Source organism: Corvus cornix, chromosome 2 (assembly GCF_000738735.6).
Source record: "Corvus cornix cornix isolate S_Up_H32 chromosome 2, ASM73873v5, whole genome shotgun sequence".
NCBI classification, from domain to species: domain Eukaryota; kingdom Metazoa; phylum Chordata; class Aves; order Passeriformes; family Corvidae; genus Corvus; species Corvus cornix.
Window position 1 is genome coordinate 32,178,187 of NC_046333.1, and position 23,220 is coordinate 32,201,406.

General features: G+C 38.5%; 1 protein-coding gene across 3 annotated transcripts in view; it reads right to left on the bottom strand.

Moving 5' to 3' along the window:
• Nucleotides 1-5,788: 5,788 nt before the first annotated feature.
• Nucleotides 5,789-23,220, bottom strand: part of SEPTIN7 (septin 7) — a 79,651-nt gene continuing 62,219 nt past the window's right edge. For 2 of the 3 annotated variants that reach the window (XM_039572575.1, XM_039572583.1), the window contains exons 8-15: nucleotides 21,503-21,595; nucleotides 20,188-20,284; nucleotides 18,084-18,135; nucleotides 17,055-17,180; nucleotides 12,927-12,947; nucleotides 10,054-10,189; nucleotides 7,357-7,496; nucleotides 5,789-6,807 (exon numbers count right to left, since the gene is read on the bottom strand). In XM_039572575.1, coding sequence (XP_039428509.1) covers nucleotides 6,768-6,807; nucleotides 7,357-7,496; nucleotides 10,054-10,189; nucleotides 12,927-12,947; nucleotides 17,055-17,180; nucleotides 18,084-18,135; nucleotides 20,188-20,284; nucleotides 21,503-21,595 — 705 coding nt within the window. In that variant the 3' untranslated portion in view covers nucleotides 5,789-6,767. The remainder of the gene's footprint in view (nucleotides 6,808-7,356; nucleotides 7,497-10,053; nucleotides 10,190-12,926; nucleotides 12,948-17,054; nucleotides 17,181-18,083; nucleotides 18,136-20,187; nucleotides 20,285-21,502; nucleotides 21,596-23,220) is intronic. The other variant, XM_039572593.1, reaches the window with a different exon arrangement.

The window sequence follows — 23,220 nt, forward strand, 5'->3', positions numbered from 1 at the left end:
CAAATTAAAGACAGAAGAGACTTTTAAAATGATTTTCAAAGAACTGTTAAAAAGTATATGGTCTACACACACTAGGAATAGGAGTGGAACTGCTGCCCTTATTTGCAATTCAAAGAATTAGGTTGTAATGTTGAGAATTAGAGCACACATTCTTTGTGCAGGATTAAATAAAAAGGCTGATGTTTCTGTGAGACAGTAGCTTGGCAGACAATGAGAAATAAATTAAAATGAGCCTGCGTTGCTCTGCAGTCAGAGCTGATGAAACAGCAGCATTGGATTGCTATTCCCCCCGGTGAAACACCTCTGGGGAAAGATCTATTAATCACAACCATCTGGAAGGGAGCCTCAGCTGGAGATGCAGTTGGGATACTGGCAACAGTGCTGAGCAGCCAGACCAGTGGCTGTGGCCAGGAAGGAACAGCAGAGACTACATCCATCTGTGGGGACAGGGGAGAAATGCCACCAGGGTCCAGTGCAGAGGAACGGAGAACAAACCCTTGGGAATCACGCTGATTTAATCTGAACTTAATTTCTGTAAGGTTTCCAGACATGATGAAATTACTCTGCAACTGGTTGGTTTTCTGGGGGCTCAACCAGTTCCATGCAGGATCTAAAATTACCAACACAGCAGCAGAAAGGGACAGGAGCTCACACCATGCCAGGTGGCAGGGCAGTCAGTCACTGGAGCTGGCCAAATTAGCTTCATCCACTTTGCCAAGGCCCATTGCCCTGCCTACATCTCCTGCAGGTAAAGAAAATGCTGCTTCTGCAGGGAGGCACAAATCTATGTTTCCAGAAGGAAAACTGAGGAAAACTACAATTTTAGGTGACTTTCCAAAGTTCTCGGAGGCCTTTACTAGCCATGCAAAGGCCTGAATACTGTCAATACAGTTCTCAGGCATGGCACAAAGTAAAGCCTTCCTCTTCACCAGGAACCATAGAATAGTTTGGGTTGGAAGGAAACTCAAAGTCCATCTAGTTCATCACCCCCCTTCCACAGGAAGTGCCACTTTCCACTCGGCCAGGTTGCTCAGAGCCCCATCCAACCTGGCCTTGAACACTTCCAGAGATGGGGTACCCACAACTTCCTTGGGCAACCTGTGCCAATGCCTCACCACCCGCACAGCAAAGAATTTCTCCCTAATACCTAATCTAAACGTACTGTTTGTCAGTTTAAAACCATTATTACCTCTTGTCTCCATGCCCTTGTTAAAAATCCCTCTCCAGCTCTCTTATAGGGCCCCTATGGGTACTGGAAGGTGCTCTAAGGTCTTCCTGGAACCTCCAAGCTGAACGTCCCCAACTCCCTCAGCCTATCTTCGCAGGAGAGGTGCTCCATCCCTCTGATCATCTTTGTGGCCTCCTCTGGACTTCCTCCAACAGGTCCTTTTCCTTCCTGTGCAGGGGACCCCAGAGCTGGATGCAGCACTGCAGGTGGGGTCTCACCAGAGCAAAGGAACAGAATCCTCTCCCTCTCCCTGCTGGCCATGCTGCTTTGGATGCAGTCTTTTGCTTTCTGGTTTCGCAAGGGCACATTGCTGGATCATACCCAGCTTCTCATCCATCAGCACCCCCAAATCCTTCTCCTTAGGGCTGCTCTTCTGCCCAGCCTGTATTTTGCTTGGGATTGCCCCAACACATGCAGGACCCCAGATGAGTAAAGTCTGGGAAGAAGTGGTTCAGCAGCTCCCAAAGGAGAGAAGGAAATTCTGAAGGTTACCAAATGAGAAGGTCCAGAGAGCAGAAAAGGGATTCCTCTTGCCTCTCCGTACTCTTGCTACACTACAAAAACCTGGTCACCGTGACATGACTGCTTTTTCCATTTCCTTTCATTGTGAAGATTATTGCTGGCAGACCGGGGCAGGACGCATCCGAGAAAACAGAGGAATTATATTCCCTTACTAAAGCAAAAGCACAAGTTTTATCTTGACCGATGTGGTCGAGCTGTCCCAGAGCAAGCTGAAATATGATCGCCTTCATTAAAAAACTGCCCTGCCTGCACAAAGCAAGCATCTTGGCTGCCTCAGAGACCACTCCAGATGACAGTGCAGAGGTGATATATTACAGAACCAGAGCTGCTTTTCCAATCATGAGGGGAATGGATAAAATTTTTGACTTCTTTTCCTGTCAGTCAGCAGTTCCTTCTCACGATATTGCTCAAAATTCTGTTCCAGTGGTCATCCACTTTTAATAGCGCAAGGGAAGAGACCAGGATGCAGCACCCAGGGATTATTTGCAGCTGCAGCCACAGCAGCAGCACTGCCTGGCACCACAGGCCACTTGCAGGACCCCCAGTGCTGCTGCTGGGTCCCCACATGTAGTCTCAGATGCCCTTGTGCATCCTGTCCTGCTCATGCAGAGATGCCCAGGCAGCTGTGCATACCTGATGAATGGATCAAACTCTCCAGTCTCACAGCTATATATTCCTGGGACCACAGGAAGGGAAGGCCTTCTGTTCACTGGGCTTCCTCCCTGCTGCCCAGAGCCAAAGAGAGCCAATATCCTCCATCAAGCCAAGAGCATGGGAACAGTGCTTTTTTCCAGCACCAGCAGGTGTTTAGATCTGGATGTGGGGGAGGAATCCCACTGGCACCCCCTGAAGTTGACTTCATCCATTCCAAGATAAAACACACACTTCTAACAATGAACACTTGTGACTAGTTAGAAGCAAGGGAAGCTGCAAGAGGAACAAGCTGAGTAGTTCCGAGCTGAGAAGTAACCATGTGGCAACAGGAAGGCAGGGGTGGGCAAACCCACAGCGTGGAGCAAAGCTCCCTAAGTGCTCCATTCCTGAAGGTGCTGGCACAGGCAGCCCATTTTCAGGAGGAGTAGCGCAGCAGAACCTGGTGTGAGGAGCAGGCTATCCTGATGGCTGACCACCAAACCCAGCAGCCACCCCACAGAACAGGATACTCACCAGAATGTGGGATGAGGCAGGTGTAGGTTGTGAAAAAGGGAGCAACTGCCTTTGCTGAGCCTTCAACAGGGTAAGGTCAGGAAACACAGATGTTGGCAGTGGAGAAACATCAACTGCATTGAGAAAGGCTTGTAAACATTAAGAGCTGGGAAGCCGAGAACTGTGTGCAAAAGCAACATCATCAGGTAATTCACAGGGAAAAGTACATCCTTACCTTGGGCACTAACACAGCCTGCCCTCACTACCCACAGAAACATCAGCCTGACAATGCTGCACAAACAGAAAGATGAACCCTTCGTGTATTGGCTTGCTCTACAACTTCAGCTACGCTTTCTTCATATTGTCAAAGCATGAACCAGTGACCCAGCCCAATTCTTGATTTCCATATTGATTTATTTGTATTGAAACCTTTAAAAGAATTATTTTAAGCCATTTGCATTTAAATCATATAGAAGGGCTTCTCAGATCAATGAAGACAAAAGCAATCCTCAAACAATTAAGAATCTCTTATGCTTACTGTGGAAATTGTGAAGGGGAAACATAGATCGTTCCCTGAGGTGCCCAACCTGAGGAATGGTTTTGGCAGCCTGACCACAAGAATACTCTGGTGACACACTGTCACCTGAACCAAAGAAGTCCAACATGTGGCCTTTTGAGGAGTCAGGGCATCAACAGCTCACTGCCTACCAAATGGGAAAACTGTAGTGAAAACCAAGAGAACTACATCACTCCCTCAAAACTTTATATTTTGTGCTGGAAACAGCAGTATCAGGATGCTGAACCTTAATTGTGGTCAGCCAGATAAGCTACCCAATATGGCAATGTATTTTATATCAGAAGAAAATCCCAAGTTTGCAGTCTTTACTCCTTCATATATAAAAAGATAGATGCATTTTCATACCTATCTGTATATAAAATGAAATATACCTATCCCCCCATATTTAAGTGCAGTTGCACATTCAACAGGGCTGTTTGCAGTGCCATGCTTGGCAGGAGCAGGATCATTTTCTCTCCCTCACTACCTCTTTCACAGAACACACACAAAGCTGAATAGAGATCTTAATTCTCATACAAGAGCAGCAAAATTTCCAGCCCCACAAGTGCCTGGAGCCTGGACCATGTTGTAGCAACACCTGTTACAGAAACGCTCAGCAGATGCACAGAACTGCTCCTTAACACCTCCTGTTTTGTGCCTCTGCAGAGCAGGTGGTGTTTCCCTACACACTTTAAAGGAAACAGGAGACAAGTCTAGTACTATCCAGTGACACCTGGATGCAACAGGTTCCTGGCCAAGCAGCACACACACCACAAAACCTCTGCTGCATGTTCTCTGAATTGTGACAACTAATTCAGGGAAATTTAAGTACCCAAATATTAGCAAGTTAAATGAGTTTTGGCTTTGCAGAAATAACATATTTAAATTATGTTTTATTCAGTGGAAGAAAAAAGTTACAAACCTGGGCTCTCTCACAGTACCTCTTTAGCTTATAGGTTTTGTACTGGCTACACAGCTACTGTATTGCACAGGTTCACACATCATTCTCAATTTTACTTTTTTAATAAAGAAGTCCTGGAGCAGCCCAAACTTACCATAAAAAGCCAAAGCATTTAAAAAACAAATTAAGACATAACAGAAGACTTCCCCAAAAGGGCAATGCTCTATTTCACAAGAGAACTCCAAACAGATGCTCTGCATTTTCATTCAAATACAAATGCAGTATAATAGATTATGTTGCCCAGAGAAGATGTGGATGCCCCATCCCTGGCAGTGTTCAAGGCCAGGTTGGATGAGGCTTTGAGCAACCTGGTCTAGTCATGATGAGGTGGCTGGAACTAGACCTTAAGAACCCTTCCAACCCAAACCATTCCATGATTCTATGATTAATACAAAAGATCCAGTAAGCTTTTACAAGTTTCTGATCATCTTCTGTGTGTGAGAGGCTAGAGAGTAACAGTGGGAAGAATGAAAACAAGCATAGTGAAACCAGGTTTCCTGATATATGAAATCTCTATTTCAGAGCAAATGGGGATGCTAAAGCACCAGCATACGCCCACACAGATCGCATCCTCAGTTTTGATGAGTCCAAAAAGCACTTCAGAATCTGCAGCTTCTGTCTTAGATGGTAAATGTTGCCTGGTTATTACTTTATTCAATTTATTGAATTAAACTGAAACTTGAGGGGCAGATGCAGGCAGTGTACATCCTCCGTGATGTATCACAGACCAGACTGTGCAATTCTCTTTACTTGCAAGGGAAAGTGATGTCCACTTACTGATACTCAGTGTCTTCTCTGAAAAACAGGCAGAATATTTGAAATTAGTTACAAGGAGGCCTTTATGCAGACTACTGAGAATGCAATTTCTTTGAGAAGCTAGCTGAGTAAATCATATTTCTGTAATCATAACTCCTGTAAAAGAAAAAATGAGCAGAAACACAGTGATAGCAGGGATAATACAGGGAACATCTGCAAAAAAGAAGAGATATTCTTCATTATTCCATAGGCAAACACAGACATAAGAAGTCCCCATCAGTTTTTAACAACTTACAAATATGTTGTTTCCCACCCATGCACCAGATACTCATAAAAGTTTGCAGAAGGCAGTAGGGACAGCGGGAAAAGCAGAACTGCCAGAAGGGGAGCTGGTGGGACACAGCATAGGGTGTGCAGGCACTTGGTGCCCTCTCCTGGGCACGACAGAAAGATCCTTGTTTAGCCAATTCAGAGCATGGCCATGGAAATGGGGTCTTCTACACCTTAAACTGATTCCTCAGATGAATCAAAGATGCAGGTCAATCAGAGAAAAAGTTCACACATTTCCCAGAGAAGTCCTCAGCTGTTCAACTCCATTAAAATTCCTGACACAGCAGCGTGTTACATCACAACATTGTTTATTATGTAACTTTTTACAATACAAACAAAAATACAGAAATGCAGTATATGAATACAGCTAAATGCAAAATGGTGATGTTTTTCTTGAGGCCATATTCCCATTTCTAGTAAAATAAAGAAAGACTGCACACAGGTAGAAACAGGTTGGTAGTTAACTCCACAATTTTGCCTAGAAATGACCTATAAATGCGTTTTCCTGCTACTTACCATAAAATGTAAAAAGGGAGTTAAAGGAAAGTTTTACTCACTGGTTCCTACCATATGAAAGAAGCTATATTCTATTTAGGAGGGCCAATATATGGAAAAATATCTAAATTAAATGTTATTACAAAAAATGAAGCAGTAATGAAATCCTTCTGGCTAAAGAAGTTACTAAATGAGAATAGCATATATTTAAAGAATCCAAAACATAAAAGGGTTGTTATAAAAAGCTTAGGTGCACTGTAAGCTTACAACTTTTGTTTTCCATGTGTCCTTTTAAACAATGGAAGTGTCAAAAATAGGGTCAACTGTGTTAGACTAAATTACATTACTGTATATGCTGCACTGAATGGAATTCTTGTATTATAATAATAGAGAAGCATTGTTTGCATCATATTATGGCAATTTATCCTCACTAAAAACCGTCTAGAGTCCTGCATTTTTAGATATCCTGTAAACCGTCAAACCACCAGAACATGATTGTACAACAGTAAAATGTTTTCTTTTGCATTAAAATGACACCTGTTTAAAAAAAAATGAAAGAAGGTACTTAGAGCTGTTATTTTTCCAAGTACACAACACCCTAGACAACTCAAGGCATCTCATTCTCCATCAAAATTAACAAAAATTTGTCATGCTGTTAAATCCATTATTATGGATACGACTGGTGCAAAATTGGTCAAACGGATCCAACAAACACTGATGTCCAGGCTGGCATATTGGCAACTAATACATAACTGGTGGTCAAAATGATGCACTTAAAATATCTTCCCTTTCTTCTTATTCTTTTCCAAGGTTCTAAAATGACATGAAAAAAAAAAGTTTGTTAAATAATGCATACATGTTCTGATTTTTTCTTTTAATTACTAATATACACCTTTTAAGATAGGCATTTTAATGAGGCCTTACTGGTTGCAACACAATGGATGAAACTTGCTATGTACACAGTACTTGTACTGTGTGAACCAAACAACGCAGTTATCACCAGATTTCCCCTCCCAAGGACTAGGGGAATTAAACATTTTAATTCTCAAAGCTTTAATTCTTCATCCCCCAGAAGTCTGATGCAATCTAGCAAGATAAACACTTATTTTTTACATAGATGTATTTATGTGTGGGTACCAAGTTTTTGCGGCTAAAATCTGCTTTAGAAGCAAATAATCTTCCCACTATTGCTGAAATATGGTCATTTGTAACTAAAAGCAGTTCAAGATTTTTCTTGGCTTTTAAGTGACACCTCCACAGTGGTCAACAACCATGGACGGACCATTATTATCTCAGAAATTGCCTTTTAGCAGAAAGCTACAGAACTTTTACCATGAACTGCAGGACAAGACTCCAATTTACCTGGAAGAATTCTGTTGTTCCAAAATACGTTGTTGAGCCTCCCAGTTCGCTTTCTCGTCCTCAAACTGACGACGCTTTTCCTCCAACTCTTTGTGTTGTGCTTCCAAATTCTTTTTCATTTGCTCATGGCGTCGCTGCAGCTGTAGAAGATTATGAACAGAGTCAGTAAGTGCAGAAAACACAGCAACTTTTGGAACTGTAATAACAATATCAGTAGCTAAACTTACTAATGCAGCAAAATTATGTATTATATTTTTCTTTAGAGAAAGTAGCTCAGACTGAAAACTCTAAGGTGATAGGTACTGCCAATAACAGAAACCAAAAGGTTATTAATCCCATAACTTCATTTTACAGTTAATAGAGAATGCCCCAAATGCTGCCCAAGTTACAAATAGGATTTGTAAGCAGCTATGTTTGGCAAATAAAAGGAAATTTTAAAATACTTAGGTATTTGATGCAAACATTAAGCAGCAAATTGCAGAGCATTTGAGTACCAGTAATGCATAAAAGAGCAGCATCTTCGACTTTCTGTGCAGGGTAAAAACCCCAAAACATTGATTTCATCCTATAGCATTAACTATATTGTAGATCTATCTGGAAAAAAAAAATTAAGTGGATTAATTTATTCACTAATTAAATGAATCAGTATTATTGAAGAAGTGAATAGGCTACACTCCAAAACAGAATAAGAAGTCTCTCCTGCAAGTTGATGGGACAGACTGACAATCAAATGTGTTGTATGTGAGGATGGAAATACTTCTCAGGAAAAGTGATTCCTTTTGTGTGGTGTAATGTTTTTCTGAACTGAGTTAAATCATAGAATGGTTTGGGTTGGAAGGGACCTTAAGGATCATCTAATTCCAACCCTCCCGCCAAGGGCAGGGACATATTTTAATACACCCAGTTGCTCAAAGTACCATCCAACCTGGCCTTGAACATGTCCAGGGATGGGGCATCCACAACTTCTCTGGACAACCTGTTCCAGTGCCTCACCACTTTCATAATAAAGAACTTTCTCCTAATACCTGATCCAAACTTACTTTCTTTCAGTTTAGAGCCATTCCCCTTGTCCTGTCACTCCATACCCTTGTAAATAGTCTCTTTCCATCTTTCTTGTAGGGTCCCTTCAGTACTGGAAGGCCACAACTGGGTCACCACAAAGCCTCCTCTTTTCCAAGCAAAGCAATTCCAATTCTCTCAGCCTTCACTCATACAAGAGGTGCTCCATTCCTGTAATTGTGTTGGAGCAAGTCCAGAGGAGGCCACCAAGACACCGATGTCCTTTCTGTGCTGGGGACCCCAGAGCTGGATGCAGCACTCCAGGTGGGTTTTACCACAGTGGAAAAGAGGGGCAGAATCACCTCCCTTGACCTGATGTCCACACTTCAGAGAAAGTGATATAAAACTTCCTCTTTCTTTTACACAAACCCTTGAAAACGCATTTCCTTTTACACATTTTTACATAGCACTGTCTATTCCTACTTTTCTACCTTTAGATAAATACAACAGGAGCTTACAAAGCCATGAATGGTGAAGAAAAAAGAAGAATCAATCGCATGAACATAAAGAGCTGGTAGCACAGGATACACTCAGTCAAAAAGTCATGAGATAGTACATGAAAGCCAGAAATATTTTTGTTTGTTTTTCACATCATAAGGAGAATGTTCAGGCCAGAAGTATAAAAGGGTTCAAAAAGATTCAAGACAGAAACTGAGGAAGGATAAATCCAGTGAGTACAAAACCATGATCCTGATAAAACATCTAGCTTTAAAATCCTCAAATTGCTGACTGGTGTAACTTACTATTTATATTCCCCCAAATCTATTCAGTGCTCAAAAAAAAAAAAAAGAAAAAAAAGAAACAAACCTAGATTGATTGTTTTTCTCCTCTGATCCAGTATGCCTTGGCTCCCTGCAGTGCCTAAGCTGCCAAGCATTCCAACTACCCTTCCAAGTTTCCCCCTTTTTCCTCAAATATGGAGCCAAACTTTCTTTAGGAACTTTGACAGTTCTGAACTTCTCTATTAGGATTCTTGTGATAAACTGTTTTCCCAAAACTAAGAAAATTAGTTTTGCTTAAACTTCTAATTATAATAGTCCCTTTAAAAAAATCACTTTCAGAACCCCTTGAAGCCTGTATGAAACCAGTTTCACTGTGAGGGCTTCATCTGGAGATGACAGAAATCAGAGCTAAGTATCCATAAAGTTTGTTCAAATGATACCAGAACACTGACAAAAACATATCCCTGACTCTTCCTTCATCTAGTAATTCTCATTTAGTTGATTTCCTATAGGCATTGTGTCCAATTCCTGAAATACTTTTTCAATACACACAGCAAATTATCATTACTGCATTAGCTTATGTAAGCCATAAAAGTCTCAAGAACTTTTAAAATCACATGGAAGAGTAAGCACAAAATATTCCAAAGAAAAGGGAGAAAAAGAGGGTAAGGAAGTTAAGGAGTATTTTAACAGGCTATAACTGAAAATAAAAATAGAACGCATGTGAACATTAAAATTACATTTTAAGTTCAGACTTATTTCAGCAAATACAACATGCTGAGAAAGAAGAATGGTGTTGTCTTTACACATAAAAGCCAAGTATGGAATCAATTCTGTTGCAAAGTCTTGGCAAAAAGTTCCATCTCTACACTTGTTCGGCCTCAAGTTATATTGGTGTTTAAAACATTTTGATTACCTCAGCTTCAGAGTCCTTCAGTTTCTGAACTTTTTCTTTAACTTTCATCTCGAACACCTGTTCCATTTCCATTTCCATTTTTTTCATTTTGGCTACATGCTCCCTCCTTTCCTCCTCCATCTGTGCCAACGGGCTCCTGCCATAAATCCAGAAGAAGTAGTTAGCTAGTAAGAACTTTTTTCCCTGTCTGTTACATTAGGGCATCTGGAAAAAGCAAGATAAAAATGCTGAAGCAGTAAGATAAATACATCGCCGTAGGCACTGCTAGCTTAAATTCAATTTGCATTGTTACATTAACTGTTTAGATAAGCTTTACTCAAAAAGACATTTCATACAATGTCTTTTCCTCCCCCACAATTGATTTACATTACATTTGGGTTAACAGAAACTCTTGACTTTCTATCTGTAGAACCACCTGGTCATGGGAAGAGAGGAAATCAATGTTATAACAAGAATAAGAAAATTAGCATCTTCCAAGTGATCTTCAGGCATCTTTGCCTTCCCCATAATTCAAATATATACAAAAATTAATGGACGTAACAAGAAAATTAAAAGCGCTGCAGACTAAAGTCCTGTTTTCTCTCTAAATCTTCATTGTTCCAAGTGAGCCCAAGAGTCATTTAACATTACAACTGTGTTGAATGCTCTGGTCATAGTTTTGACGAGAGATCAGCATCAAAAAAAAGGTTTGGGCAACTGAACATCGGTACTTCAAAGTGTTAGTTGGAAGATTTTCCTTTAGAAATCTATTAATAAACATAATGTATAAAAATAATGTACATTATTTTTAATTTTTCCTATTGTATCTTTTCCTGGATTCTACTGGATTTTTAAAGCTGTATAAGCCTGCTATCCATGTTATGGTGATATGGGTTTTAAATGGCAAGTTTCACTGTAAGTATCTAATAAAGCAGGATGATTGTGATCTAGTGATGATTGCTACACAGAGTTTTGTTAAAACTCTGCTGTTCCACAAAGAGCAATCAAAACAAATCACTGGCCTCTTGTTTCAGTTTTGGCTTAAAATGGCAAAGTTTTAACTATTGTGTTGGCAAAAATTAAGACCTGATTATATTTGGAATCGTTACAATCAACAAGCAGAGGATATCTAATGTAATGTATGCAAAAGTCACTCAGACCAGCAAATTGTAAAACAGAGGTGGCAAGCCTCAGTCCTACTAAAATAAGATTTTTATTTTCATTTTCAAAAAAACCAAACAAAAGACAAAAACCCCAAAGAAACCCTGTTCTGATTCAAATCATGCAGAAAAAGCATTCTGAAACGAGAAAAATATTGGCTAACTTTCAGTGATAACTGAAGCATAATTAGCAGTATTGCTTTTAATTCAGAATTTGCCACGCATTCTGAAGGGAATGGAGGTTACATATCAAACCTAGTTAAGGTCTACTTTGACCATTACTGGCTCATTTTGTCCTTCCTGCTCACCCATTTTCACCATCTAACCATGCAGTGAAAGCAAGCAATGTCATATGAACTCAGGGCTGTATGATTTTTTTTTCTTAAATATCAGTATTTTTAAAGCTAATAATTGGAGGGGGACAAGGAGGAAGAAAATGGCATTTCCATTAAAAAAAAATTAATATGAATCTGAATTAATAGTTGCAACATTTGGATTTGTGAGTAAAATGCTGTATAATATACAGAACTGAAACTGATCTTCAGTTTAATTTTTATTTCAGCCCTTCAAAAGGCCAACTGCTAGCAACCTTTTTCAAGGAAAAAATTAATGGTTAAGCACAGGTGAGGTATGATAATGCACAAAAATACTAAGAAAGTGAAGGAAGAGGTGAGAGGTGAGTAGCAGTACTTGTGGAAGCTAAGCAGCTGTCAAAACAAGACTATTTTCTTTTAGAAATGTAAAGTTCTCAAATGCAACTGCTCTTCAAAAATTCGTCTACAAAGTAGAGTAAATACTGACAAATCATTGCTGCAGTTTTAACTTGAAAAGGGAGCAGAGCAGTCCTTTGATTGACAACTTAGTAATCCAATGGGGATGTCATGCAAGCTGTGTTTGAGAAAGCAGTAAAAGTCTGGACAGAAAATTTGATTAACTGACAAGAGAGCATTTACAGCTGAGAGCTTTACAAGATAGGACACAACTGGCTTTGTTAGGTCTTAAGTATGTGACACGGGTAAAAGCACATCACCCTGTATTTGAGGACAAAATTATACAAGAGACTTAAACAAAAAAAACCAAAAAAACACAAAAAACCCCCCAAGTTTTTTCACTGAAGGGGAAAAAACCCCACAAACCACTAAATAAAGATGTAAAACCTTTAACTGATTTCAGAGGACATGTGCTCTAGTAACAGTCCTCTAAGTTATTCTGCAAAAATTAAAAATTATTCTAGATATGTGCAAAGTGGAATCTCTGCAAGCAGGTCATAAGATAAAATCATAGTCAGAAATTACTGAAGTTACTAAATTCCCAATTCAATGAAGAATTGTAAATTTACAGGTAAGGATGAAAATTCCACTAATTCTTTATAAGTATCTATATAAAGATGACTGAGCTATGGATAGGAACTGGGGGAATTCCATAATTTATGCACTTCTATTGATTTTTGAAATTTGACCAAATTTGACTTGAATCTTAGCTAAAAGGCTTCTAAAGAGGATGGGTTTTTACAGAGGTATTTGTCACTGTAAGCATTTATAAATTCCTAAAATTTATGGCAGCACAGCTTTAGGGAAAAAAAAATAAACAAACCAACTGCTAGGGGAAAAAACAATGCCAAGAGCAGGATACGAGGAAACTGTTTTAAATTTGAAACATCAAACAGTGAAATCCTTTTTGTGTTTATAGAATTTTTGTCTTAAGTTTTTTGGAAAAATTTAAATGACCACTTACATGCCTTCAACTGTGTCAAATCTAAAAAACAAAAAATACAGAGGCTTAGCTTAGCATACTTAAATAAAACCACAAAACCAAAAAGCAATAATTAAAAAAGTAAATTCAATATTAATAGATTCCTAAAGCTAATTATGTGCTTCCCCTAAAAGCAAATTTTTCATACTAAAAGGAAAAACTGTTAGTTAAAGCTTGTTATATTTATTTCAAATTCAGCTAGTTAATCACTACACCAAGTCAATGCTAACACAGGTTTGATGTGCAGATGCTTTCAGGAATAGTTTTCCTACAACATCTATGCTTTTAAAGAGATTTTAAATATTTTAGTGACATGAACCACCACTTGCTCTAAACAAGTTCTCGGAAACCAATGCCACCTGGAGGCTTATCTCCTCGTTTAGAATTTGTCAGCTAGCAGAGGACAGTGTATTGAACGCCCGGGAATGTTCTGGCGCTGCAGGAAGAGCACTTGGCTCCCACGGCCAGCAGAGGTCTCAGCGGCGGCTCGGCTGCAGTGCCACCTCCTCCGGGCACCGGGATGCTTCACCCAGGGTGCCTCGGCTCAGCGCAAAACGGGCTGAAAACAAGCTCTGATCTCACCATCCTGTCAGATGGGCTTCATGACATTAGAGCTGTTTCAGAGAACTCACCAAGAATACAGGCAAAAGGAGCTGGAAGTGGTCCGGGTTTAGCAGTCAGAAGGACCTGAGCACTGTGTATTTTGTTACCCTGGATCGATGATGGATAAGGCCCATCTTTACAATGTACAATATGACATATAAAAGATGTCATTTCAATAAAAAAAAATACGATTTTCACTGACGATAGCAGCTTCATACAGCAAACCAAAAATATTTCCCAAATTACAACTTCTAAATTTCAGAGCAAATGCCAATTTTCTCACGTCACATAATACAGATGTAAAATTACAATTACCACATAATTTAAAGAGACAAGTTATCTACATATGTGAAGACTACCCTTGACATCTTATTTTTTTAATGGTTAGGATGATATTGAAAATATGAAAAATCAGACTAAACCTAAAATACAAAAAAGGTCCAAAACCATGGAAAATACATGCTTTGGATCGCTCTTAGGTTAACAAGTTACCTACAGAACAGTCAAGTTTCACCAAATCAAAGGAGGCAAATCAGAGATAAAATTATTAACTGGATAGAAAAAACCTATTTCAATTCATCTGCACAGTATTATTAAAACTTTTAACACATACTTCTGTTTGTTTTCACATTTGCATTTTTGTCTAAAGAAATATGTTAACAGCTGCATGAAAAACTGAGATCTGCTACGATCATAAAAATACAGCTGTTTTAAAGGTACAAAAGGTCAATCCAGCCTCCAACAGCTGCCAGCAGGAGATACTTTTGGAAAAGTACAAGCACCACTGCATGTATGTATATCTCCTGGTATGTCTGCCCTCCCAGTCTCCAAAAAACCAGCAGCTTAGAGTTTCCAGAGCCAGGGGGTGTATCTGTGTTTAACCATATGCTTGTAATACCAGCAGGCAGCATCAGAGCACGTCTCCATCCTCACACAGAGACACAGGATCTGTCTCCCATGAAAGAATCGACACTGCTCCATTTTGAGACACAGATACTTCTTCCAAAAGGCAAGCAGGCAAGCATAAAATTCCTAAGGGGAGGCACAGATAAACTGTTAATATCTGTTCATCCCCCTCAATTTCCAGGAGGCACACGGTTATCAGGAAAATTCCTTTTATGCTGCTTCAACTATACTAGATTAAAAAACCAAAAGCTGCAAAAACACACTGAAGCCTAAAAAGCATGTTAAAGCTTAAAAAGAATTGCTGCAACTCAACATACAGTTAAGGTAAAAACAGAAAAATAGCATCAGCAGCTTCAAAACCAGCACATGCATTCAAGAATTTCATGTATTTACTTATTAAGTCACCCTGTGTTCTGGGGAACAAACTCTTACAAAATGTTCAAAATACTCTTTGTAAGTTTGCAATAGACTTTGCCATCTTTAAGATGGCTGAATCAAACTGCAATAATTTACTGATTCTCTTGAACAAAAAAAAAAAAACCCTGACAGCAAACAGCATCAGTTGTATTTATTCATCTCTGAGCTACAGTACTGCAGTGTTCCAAGTAACAGATTTCTAATGAAGAAAATAGTTCCAGAAGGCACATTCACCTGGAAATATTCAGGTGGGACAGCACAGTGATCTGAAGTGACAGGAGATGCAAAATAAGCATGCTTCAGAAAGCAAAATAATTCCAGATCCTCTTAGTGTAGGTTCTGGCTCCAATAAAAAGGATCAGCAATGCTATCAGAAAGTGAGTGGGGTGGAAGGGTGAACGAAGGTCACAAAGAGTTTTAAAACCTACTCATAGATGCATTTTTGTATAAAATAACATCTTATTGTGTCTGCAACATGGGAATAAAAAAATTATTTTAAAAAAAAGTCACTGTTCTTTCTAAGAATGCAGAATAACCAGTCCTTACTTGGATGAGGTAACAGACTGAGTTTGTAGGTGCAGACTAACACAAAACAAAAAACGCTGAAAGTGTTATCACTGAAATTCAGATTTTTCAAAGTCTAAGGAAAACAAACTAAGATTTTGAAAGGTATATAAGAAACCCCAGTATTTAACAACACACAGAAAAATGTAAACAACTTCCTTTGATAATCCCAAATAACAATGGGGAAAAAAGTTAATAATAGTACAGTAAAAAGCATAGTAATAGCAAGTTAGAAGTCCTGGAGGAAATGCAGAATCTTCTCTTCTGCACTTCTATTACTACATTTTCACCTGACATACTTGCTATGTGTACTCAGAAGCCTTGAGATATGAGTCAGGGATAACATGATGGCAAGAAACATAACAGTGAGAAGAAGTAACCACAGTGTTATGGACACACATATTTGAAAACCAGTATTTTTAAGACTTGACCTCATTAGAAACTCTACTTAAATTCAAGTACACTTCTGAAGAGTTGCTATAACTGACATAAACTATTACATTTTTTGTCAGTGCTGAGCAGTGAAGTCTCACGTAAGCTCACACTAGATGAAACTAAGTCATGTCCACTTAAATCATTCCCTCACAGCCACTTTCAAAGCATTAACAGAGTGTACAATAGACATTTCTTTAGTGAAAAATGGCTCTGTAGCTGTCATATGGATGAAAATAGCAGGTATTTCCAACTAATTTCAGGGATCTTTTTCAGGAAGAAGAGTTGTAACTTTGCATACCAAGCTGAAAAGAACAGTACCCTATATTTCCACAGAGAAATTTGTACTTAAATATAGTACAACAAATAAGAGCATCACTAATTATTAATTATTTAATCACTAATTGCTATTGCTACAGTTACTACATGCAGAGCAGGACATTTAAAAGTGTAGCTATTCTCAAATAGCACTATGCAATTCAGAATACAGTTGAGCCAACTTTTAAACCTTTCAATAACTTCATCAGGTTGGCAAATAACTTCTTGTGAGAGGTTAATAAAAATTACATATCAGGGTTTGAAAACAGCAGCTAAAAAAGTGCCCCAAACACTGCGTTGCAACTCACTTCTCACAAAAGATAGTGATGTCACAATAATTTCCCTGCCATGGTAAGCAGCCACATGAGTAGCCAGAGCAGCATTTCAAAGATGACAGTAGCAGGTCTGCATTTTCAGAGTTTATAAACAAATATGAATCCATTCTTCTCAAAAATATCCTTGACACTGAGTACTGATCATTCACGCAGAAGAACCAATAATTCCAAAAGTAACATGTAAACCAAAATAGAAACACTAATGCACAAAAACTTAGCAGTACCAGAGAAATAAAACTCCACGTAAATGTAAGGGTTCTCTTCAAAACTGAATCTATTAATTAACATGTTCAGTGAAACTAGTGTAAACCTCAGTGAAGGAGGAAAAAACCCCAAATTACAAGTAAACAAGAGGCATATAGTTTCAGACACAGCAAAGAGACAACTGACTGAAGGCTATAGACATACAAACCCACCACCACCTCTCCCCAAAAAACCCAAAACTGAAAATACCACCACACATTCACAAAACCAATCCAACAAGAAGAGGAGAGTAACAAGATTAAAGTGCAATACAGACTTAACAGGAACTTACTTTGTTAGCTGCCCCTTATTTTTGTTGTTGTCAACACCGTTGTATGTAACAGCTGCCAGTTTTCTGCTTCTGTAGTTCTCATAATGTACATTGTTAGTGACATCCTTCAAGTCCTGCATATGAGTTCTGTCAATAAGTGTAATTTATCAGCTTAGTGCACAAATACAAAACACTATCCGAAAAATCAGTCCATGTTCATTTTGCAGATTGACTTGAATTGAATTATATCTCTCCATTAACATCCCATTCCCCATGATGTTGTTACTCTACTATTTGAATCACAGCTGTCAAGACAGCAAAGGCACAGAAATTCCACATTATTTTGCACTGAACTATCTAAAGCTTGCAATATTCCAAACACTAACTTACAGGGCCAGTCTTTGGAAAGTTTGAGTTCTGTGGATAAACTTGCAGGTATTTGATAGGCAGATAAGAAAACTGTGTATTACTATTGCAGTAGGTGAGGAAAAGCATGTCAGGCAAGAAACAACAAGCCAAAACTTCCTAGTTGCTATCTTTTAATTCTACAAAAGCTAAAAATGTTAAGCTCAAGACTAAGCTAAAAGCATTAGTTTCTTTTCACAATTTTCCATTGTCAGCCTGGAGAAAAGCAAAGCTCAGTATCAAACCAACAGTTGTTACAGCAGATGTCTAGTGGACTGCTGGGAGCACAGGACTCAGGACCTAACACAACAAAGCACAGGTAGTCTTGCTTTAGGTAAATTTTCAGTGCTAAATCTTTTAGAAAATGCCTACAACTAAGTACAAATCAGCACTAACACGTAACTCAGGTTCCTATGGACTATCACAATATTCCAGAAGAAGTAATCACAAAAAATTCACTATCAACACCACTGCTTGCTAAATATGTGGTTAAACAAGATACCACAAAATGTAAGATAACTGTTTGCAATTAAAAAAATGGGAATTCATATGAACTCACTATCTCAAATTCTTTTTTCTCCAATATATGACTTCCCAATCTCTCAGGCATACCAGAGAACTTAATGTTACCTGTCAGTTACTTACCTTATCAACATGTTCCTCAGAATTGTGAAGTCACAGTGTTCACCATTTTCAACTGCAAGAAGACATAAGCTTTTGTTGAGATGTCAACCAAAATCTGTGCCTTACACAGAGGTAAGATGTCATCCATCTACATTCATCCCACCAACAAATTACTTCTACAGCCTTTCCTTACTCAAACATGTGTTAGCAGAAGGAAAGCAATAATAATATAACTATATTAATGTGTCTAACTAGCAGAATTCCTATGCTCCGCTAAGCCATACTGGCAAACTGTACTCTGAGTCAGTGCAGCAGAATAAGCTACCACAACAGAAACACAGTTTTGCCAGTTTAACTGTTTGATCACTTGGATGCCTACTAGTACAGCTGTGCAAGGATCAGACACTAACTGAAGACCTCAGTCTAGATCCAGCTATACCCAAAAACCTTTAAAAGACAGACTCAACCTGTTTCTCCCTGTGCAATAAGTTGCAGAAGTCTTTATTTTAATTTTAATATAGCTTTAGCTCTTTATTAATGAAGCAAAGGAAGGTTGTGTGTATTGTGAATTTGATGCACCTACCTACAGATCAAGAGAGAACTGGCAGCTGTCATTAGATGCCACCTATTCCACTGAGCCTATCATCCCACTAATGTAGAAGAGGCTGATGCTGTGAGTGGCATTTCCCTGAGAGATCATGAAATGACACTGGATAAAAATGCACATTCCAGAACTCCCTGATGTGCAGACAGAGAAGGCAACACACAAAGCTCTTAGCGCACACAAAATAAAGGCACAGGGCAGGTTCCAATGTGCCTCTGAAGTTAAGACAGACATTTTCATGGGGAGGCGAGAAAAAAACAGGATGAAGGAATTAAAATCGCCCAAGTAAATTCAGTGAGTCCTACAGAAAAATGCAGAACATTGCCACTTTGTGTGTTCATTATTGCATTATTTTAATCCATGGTTTTACAGAGAGTGGTAAATTCCGCTCAGATGGTACATGAAGTCATACTCTCAAAAAAGCAGCATCTTGGTCCTTAGCTGACAGACTGCAAGCCACTCCAAGAGGTTCCTTTCAGTTAGGCTAGCTCTTCCCTTCCAAAAGTCATACAGTCGCGAACATGAAACCTTTCAGAAATTTGTTTTGAAATAAAGAAAAGCAGCACTATTTTGCACATCTCCAAATGCCAACACAAGAGCCTGAAATAAAGCTTGATCCTCTGTGATGCAGCTGGTTTTTACTTTCTGCCAAACCTCATTTCCTGCCAGACATGTACTTCAAAGTGTTACAGCATTCCTTTTTAAAGTACTGGTCCATACACTACTTGTTGGCTGGGGTTTTTTTCTGTTTTATATTGCATCCAATTTATAGTCCATTGCCCTTGGAAGGCAGAAATAGCGAGGAAAAAAATATTCTCTTTATTCAATACATGCACACCAAAGGAAAAAACTCAATGATCATGGAAAAACAGTCTAAGAGTGATTGTTTTACTACAGAGCATGGTGCAAGTCATGCCATGTGCCATTTGAAATATATGAATGGCATTAAAGCACAAGAAATGGTTGCCAGAACATGCAATAATCTTCAAGTCTCTATAACAGTAGAAAGTAAGTTTTAAACAAATTTAAAAAAAAAAAACCAGAAAAAGAAAGAAAAAAGTATTCTATTCATTACCAGGTACCTTTCTGTTGCTACACCCCAGCACTTAAGACTCAGATGTTTTAGGGAAAACTGAATTTGAATTTACGACAATAGAACTGATCAAATTAATATTTATAATGTGAATACTGTAGAAAGAATAATTTAATACACAAGTTTTAGATGAAGATAATTAAGGTAAGAAAGCTAGAAAACAACTGCAATTTAAGCCACATCATCACCTGCAGTAAATTACTACAGGTTTTACAATTCCTCACTGAGGCTTCAACAGAAATCTGCTTGCAAAGTTACGCGTTGCCAAAACCTTTACCTTGTTCCAATAGTGTCAGAATAACAAAATGATAAATTAAATTCATTTCCAGATCAAAGACCATTCAAATTAAGCATTTCAAACATTTAAAATACAGGCTCATGTCTAGTAAGTTTTAAATGGATTAAAAAAAATCACAAGAAAGCCTTACCTTCTGCAACACCCCATGGGTACTGCCTTCCTCTAACTCTCTTGCCATTGACTTCAATGATCGTATTACTACCTACCACAGCAAGAGGTAAACGGTCCTACAAGATAAAGTACGACTTTAAAAATCAAAATCTACTGCCAAAAGATACTGAAAGCATGCCCATGTATCAACTTGACATAAGCCAGGTCAGTGCTGTAACTCTGCAATGCAGCTACCCCAGAAGTGCAAGAATAGTGACGTTTATTGACCTCTGCCCAGTTGAATGACTTATATATACACACACTCCCCTTCTGAATTCCTTATGCTGCTGGATTCTGTAAATCTAGTTAAGAAACAGACATCACTGTTAGTAAGCTAAGCAAGAGGCAAACCATTTCCTATTTACTCAACTGCACCATTATTTACCAATTCATATTCCCACTGGCTACTAGGGCTGCTACTTTGACTAGATCTTGTACCCAGTTTACAAAGGTTTGGCAAATAACTAAATCAAGTTCTTGTTCTCAGCTAAACCAAGAATGCCTCCAGTCTAACAAGCAACAAAGGAGCCAAGAGCAGCTTCAAGGGGCAGAAAGGGACACGGTACAAAGCTAAGTACTCTGCACTTCTGCCTTTGCTTTTATTCTGCTCTTCTCTAGGCTTAGTCCCAGAACATCTTCCATTTTTGTGCTATTTGTGTTTATCTATCCTACGAGATTTCCCCAGTAACAAAAAAATTTAAAAGATCTTACAAGCTGTTATAGCTACTGAACAAACAGAAGCAAGGCTCAAGAAACATATACAACATGGACTCCAACATGAAAGAACAAACTGAAAACATGAGTAAACTAAGAAAAGCCTTTCAACATCCTGACAGTCCTTTTGATTTTCTTTAGCCATTCATCTCCATTAAGGTTTCAGTGTATCAATCAGCCAGAGTGCTATTAGCTGTAATGCACACACTTCATGCCACTGCACACCTCCGTCTGAACGACAACCCTTGCCTCCTTCAAAGCTCAGAACTGAAAAAAAATGTGGTAGGCGGATAGAAGTCAAATTAGGATGAATTTTAAAAAGTCATCTTTAAGAGCTCATTAATGAACATGTCATCTAGTGCTCTCATTCTGAATTTTAGCCATTGAAGGACTTAGACAGATGACTTGATAATGTCATTCATTGCTTCTGATAAGGAACAATGACCCCCTTAGGACAGCTTTACATCTGATTTCTATCTTCTAAACATTTTGGTGGGCTCTTCATTAACAAGAGAATCCTTTTCAAACTCAACCCCCCCTTGCCCCTCCATAAGCACTTCTTCAAAAGAAAATTGGTTTACCTTTATCTTTTTAACAATCTTATTTTCTTCTTCATCATCTGTTTCTGGAAATTCATATATTTTAATTTTGTGCTCTTGGATTTCTTTCATTATCTAGAAACAAAATTATTATTTGTTTGAGGATTTTTTTGCTGCAGTCTGCTTCTCCTCCTTCTGTCAGATATGTAAAATCCTTTAGATTTAGGTGACTTAAATTACAACATAGAACTTACACATGTTTAACACCCAAGGGGTTCACAGTATGACCATCTCTTCTTAGCCAGGAGAAGACATAATCAGAGCTAGAGTCTCCCAGCTACCAGAATATTATCCACCAGTACAAGACAGCAAAAATTAATACTGGTTTTCTACAACAGGACAAGTAAGAGGTTTACCCTAATGGGAATTCTACCTGCATACAATTAGGTGCAAAACCTAATACAACACAAATTGTCAGACTAGTCTCACAATTGAGTCCCTTAAAAAACCCAAACATTTGAATGGATAATCGCAGGCACACTTTATCCCTTTGAGGTCCCACAATGGCTACTGCTGTCACTCCTATTCTTTTCTGTTTCTAGCACACCTGACCATCAGGTGCTTGAAGCAGGATCACCTGCCTATTTTAATAGAGCTTGTGACTGATAGACTAACTAGCAGTTAGTAGTGTTGAAAAATACTTGCAAGCACTAATGGAAATTTAAGAATAACTGAGAGCATCATCAAAAAAGTGACTACTGTTTTGATGCTCTATTTGTCTGAAGGGTATTTTTGAAAACAAGCTGATTAGTTTTGCAGAATTTTAGAATGGAAAAATATTAGACCATTTAGCTGACAGCTGCACTGCAGAGCCCTGGGGAATATTTCTGGCTCATGGGCTTGCAGTCTTAAGAGAACTTAAGTTTCTAAATCATGCAAGGACTTATTTTCAAAGTTTGGTTTGGGAAAGTCTCCCCTATTTAACATCCACTCATTGATAAAGCTGCTTATATGTTTAGAAATATTCAGCGTTCTACTATTTTTTACTTCCATTTTGTAATCTAATTTTTAATCTAACATAATTAAATCAAGAGTTTTACACACAACATCTCTAAATGCCACCTTCTTTTCAGAACTCTGTGTTCTTCTAAACTAGGACTTGACAGAGTTCAGTAAAACAAACTTTATGTCTTGTCTTGTTCTGGGTCCTCCTTGTCCTCTTCATACAATACTACAAAGCTTAACTATTCTACTCTGATTAAGTAGCTGAAAATAAAACATAAACCACTTGTAGACACTCACAGCAAATATATTCTACAAGTACAAAGACATTGTATCAGTTGTATCAATGTTATAATTATCTCACCATCTTTAAAATGCATCACCACACCCAAGAGTGAACAGGTTTACTGATTCTCATCTAGTACCTGACGTATCTTTAATAAATGCACTGCATCAATGTGGAAGTGAACACCACAGTGCAATCAGTAGTACTGTGATACTGCTGAATACCTTCTTTTTTTTTTAACACACTTCTGTTAGGCACCTAAATCTTGAAAGCTTTTTTCCTCCCTTACTGATTTTTATCTCAGCAGTGAATTATCTCACTTGCCAAGAAACACACTATACTTGAAACCTCTTCCCCTGAGGACAGAAACAAGATTATTTCACCAAGAATTATAATTAAATCTAGAGATATAAATTACTTAGCTTTGCTGTCTCGAGTTATTGCTTCAGGGTTTAAACTTTGCATGCAAGTT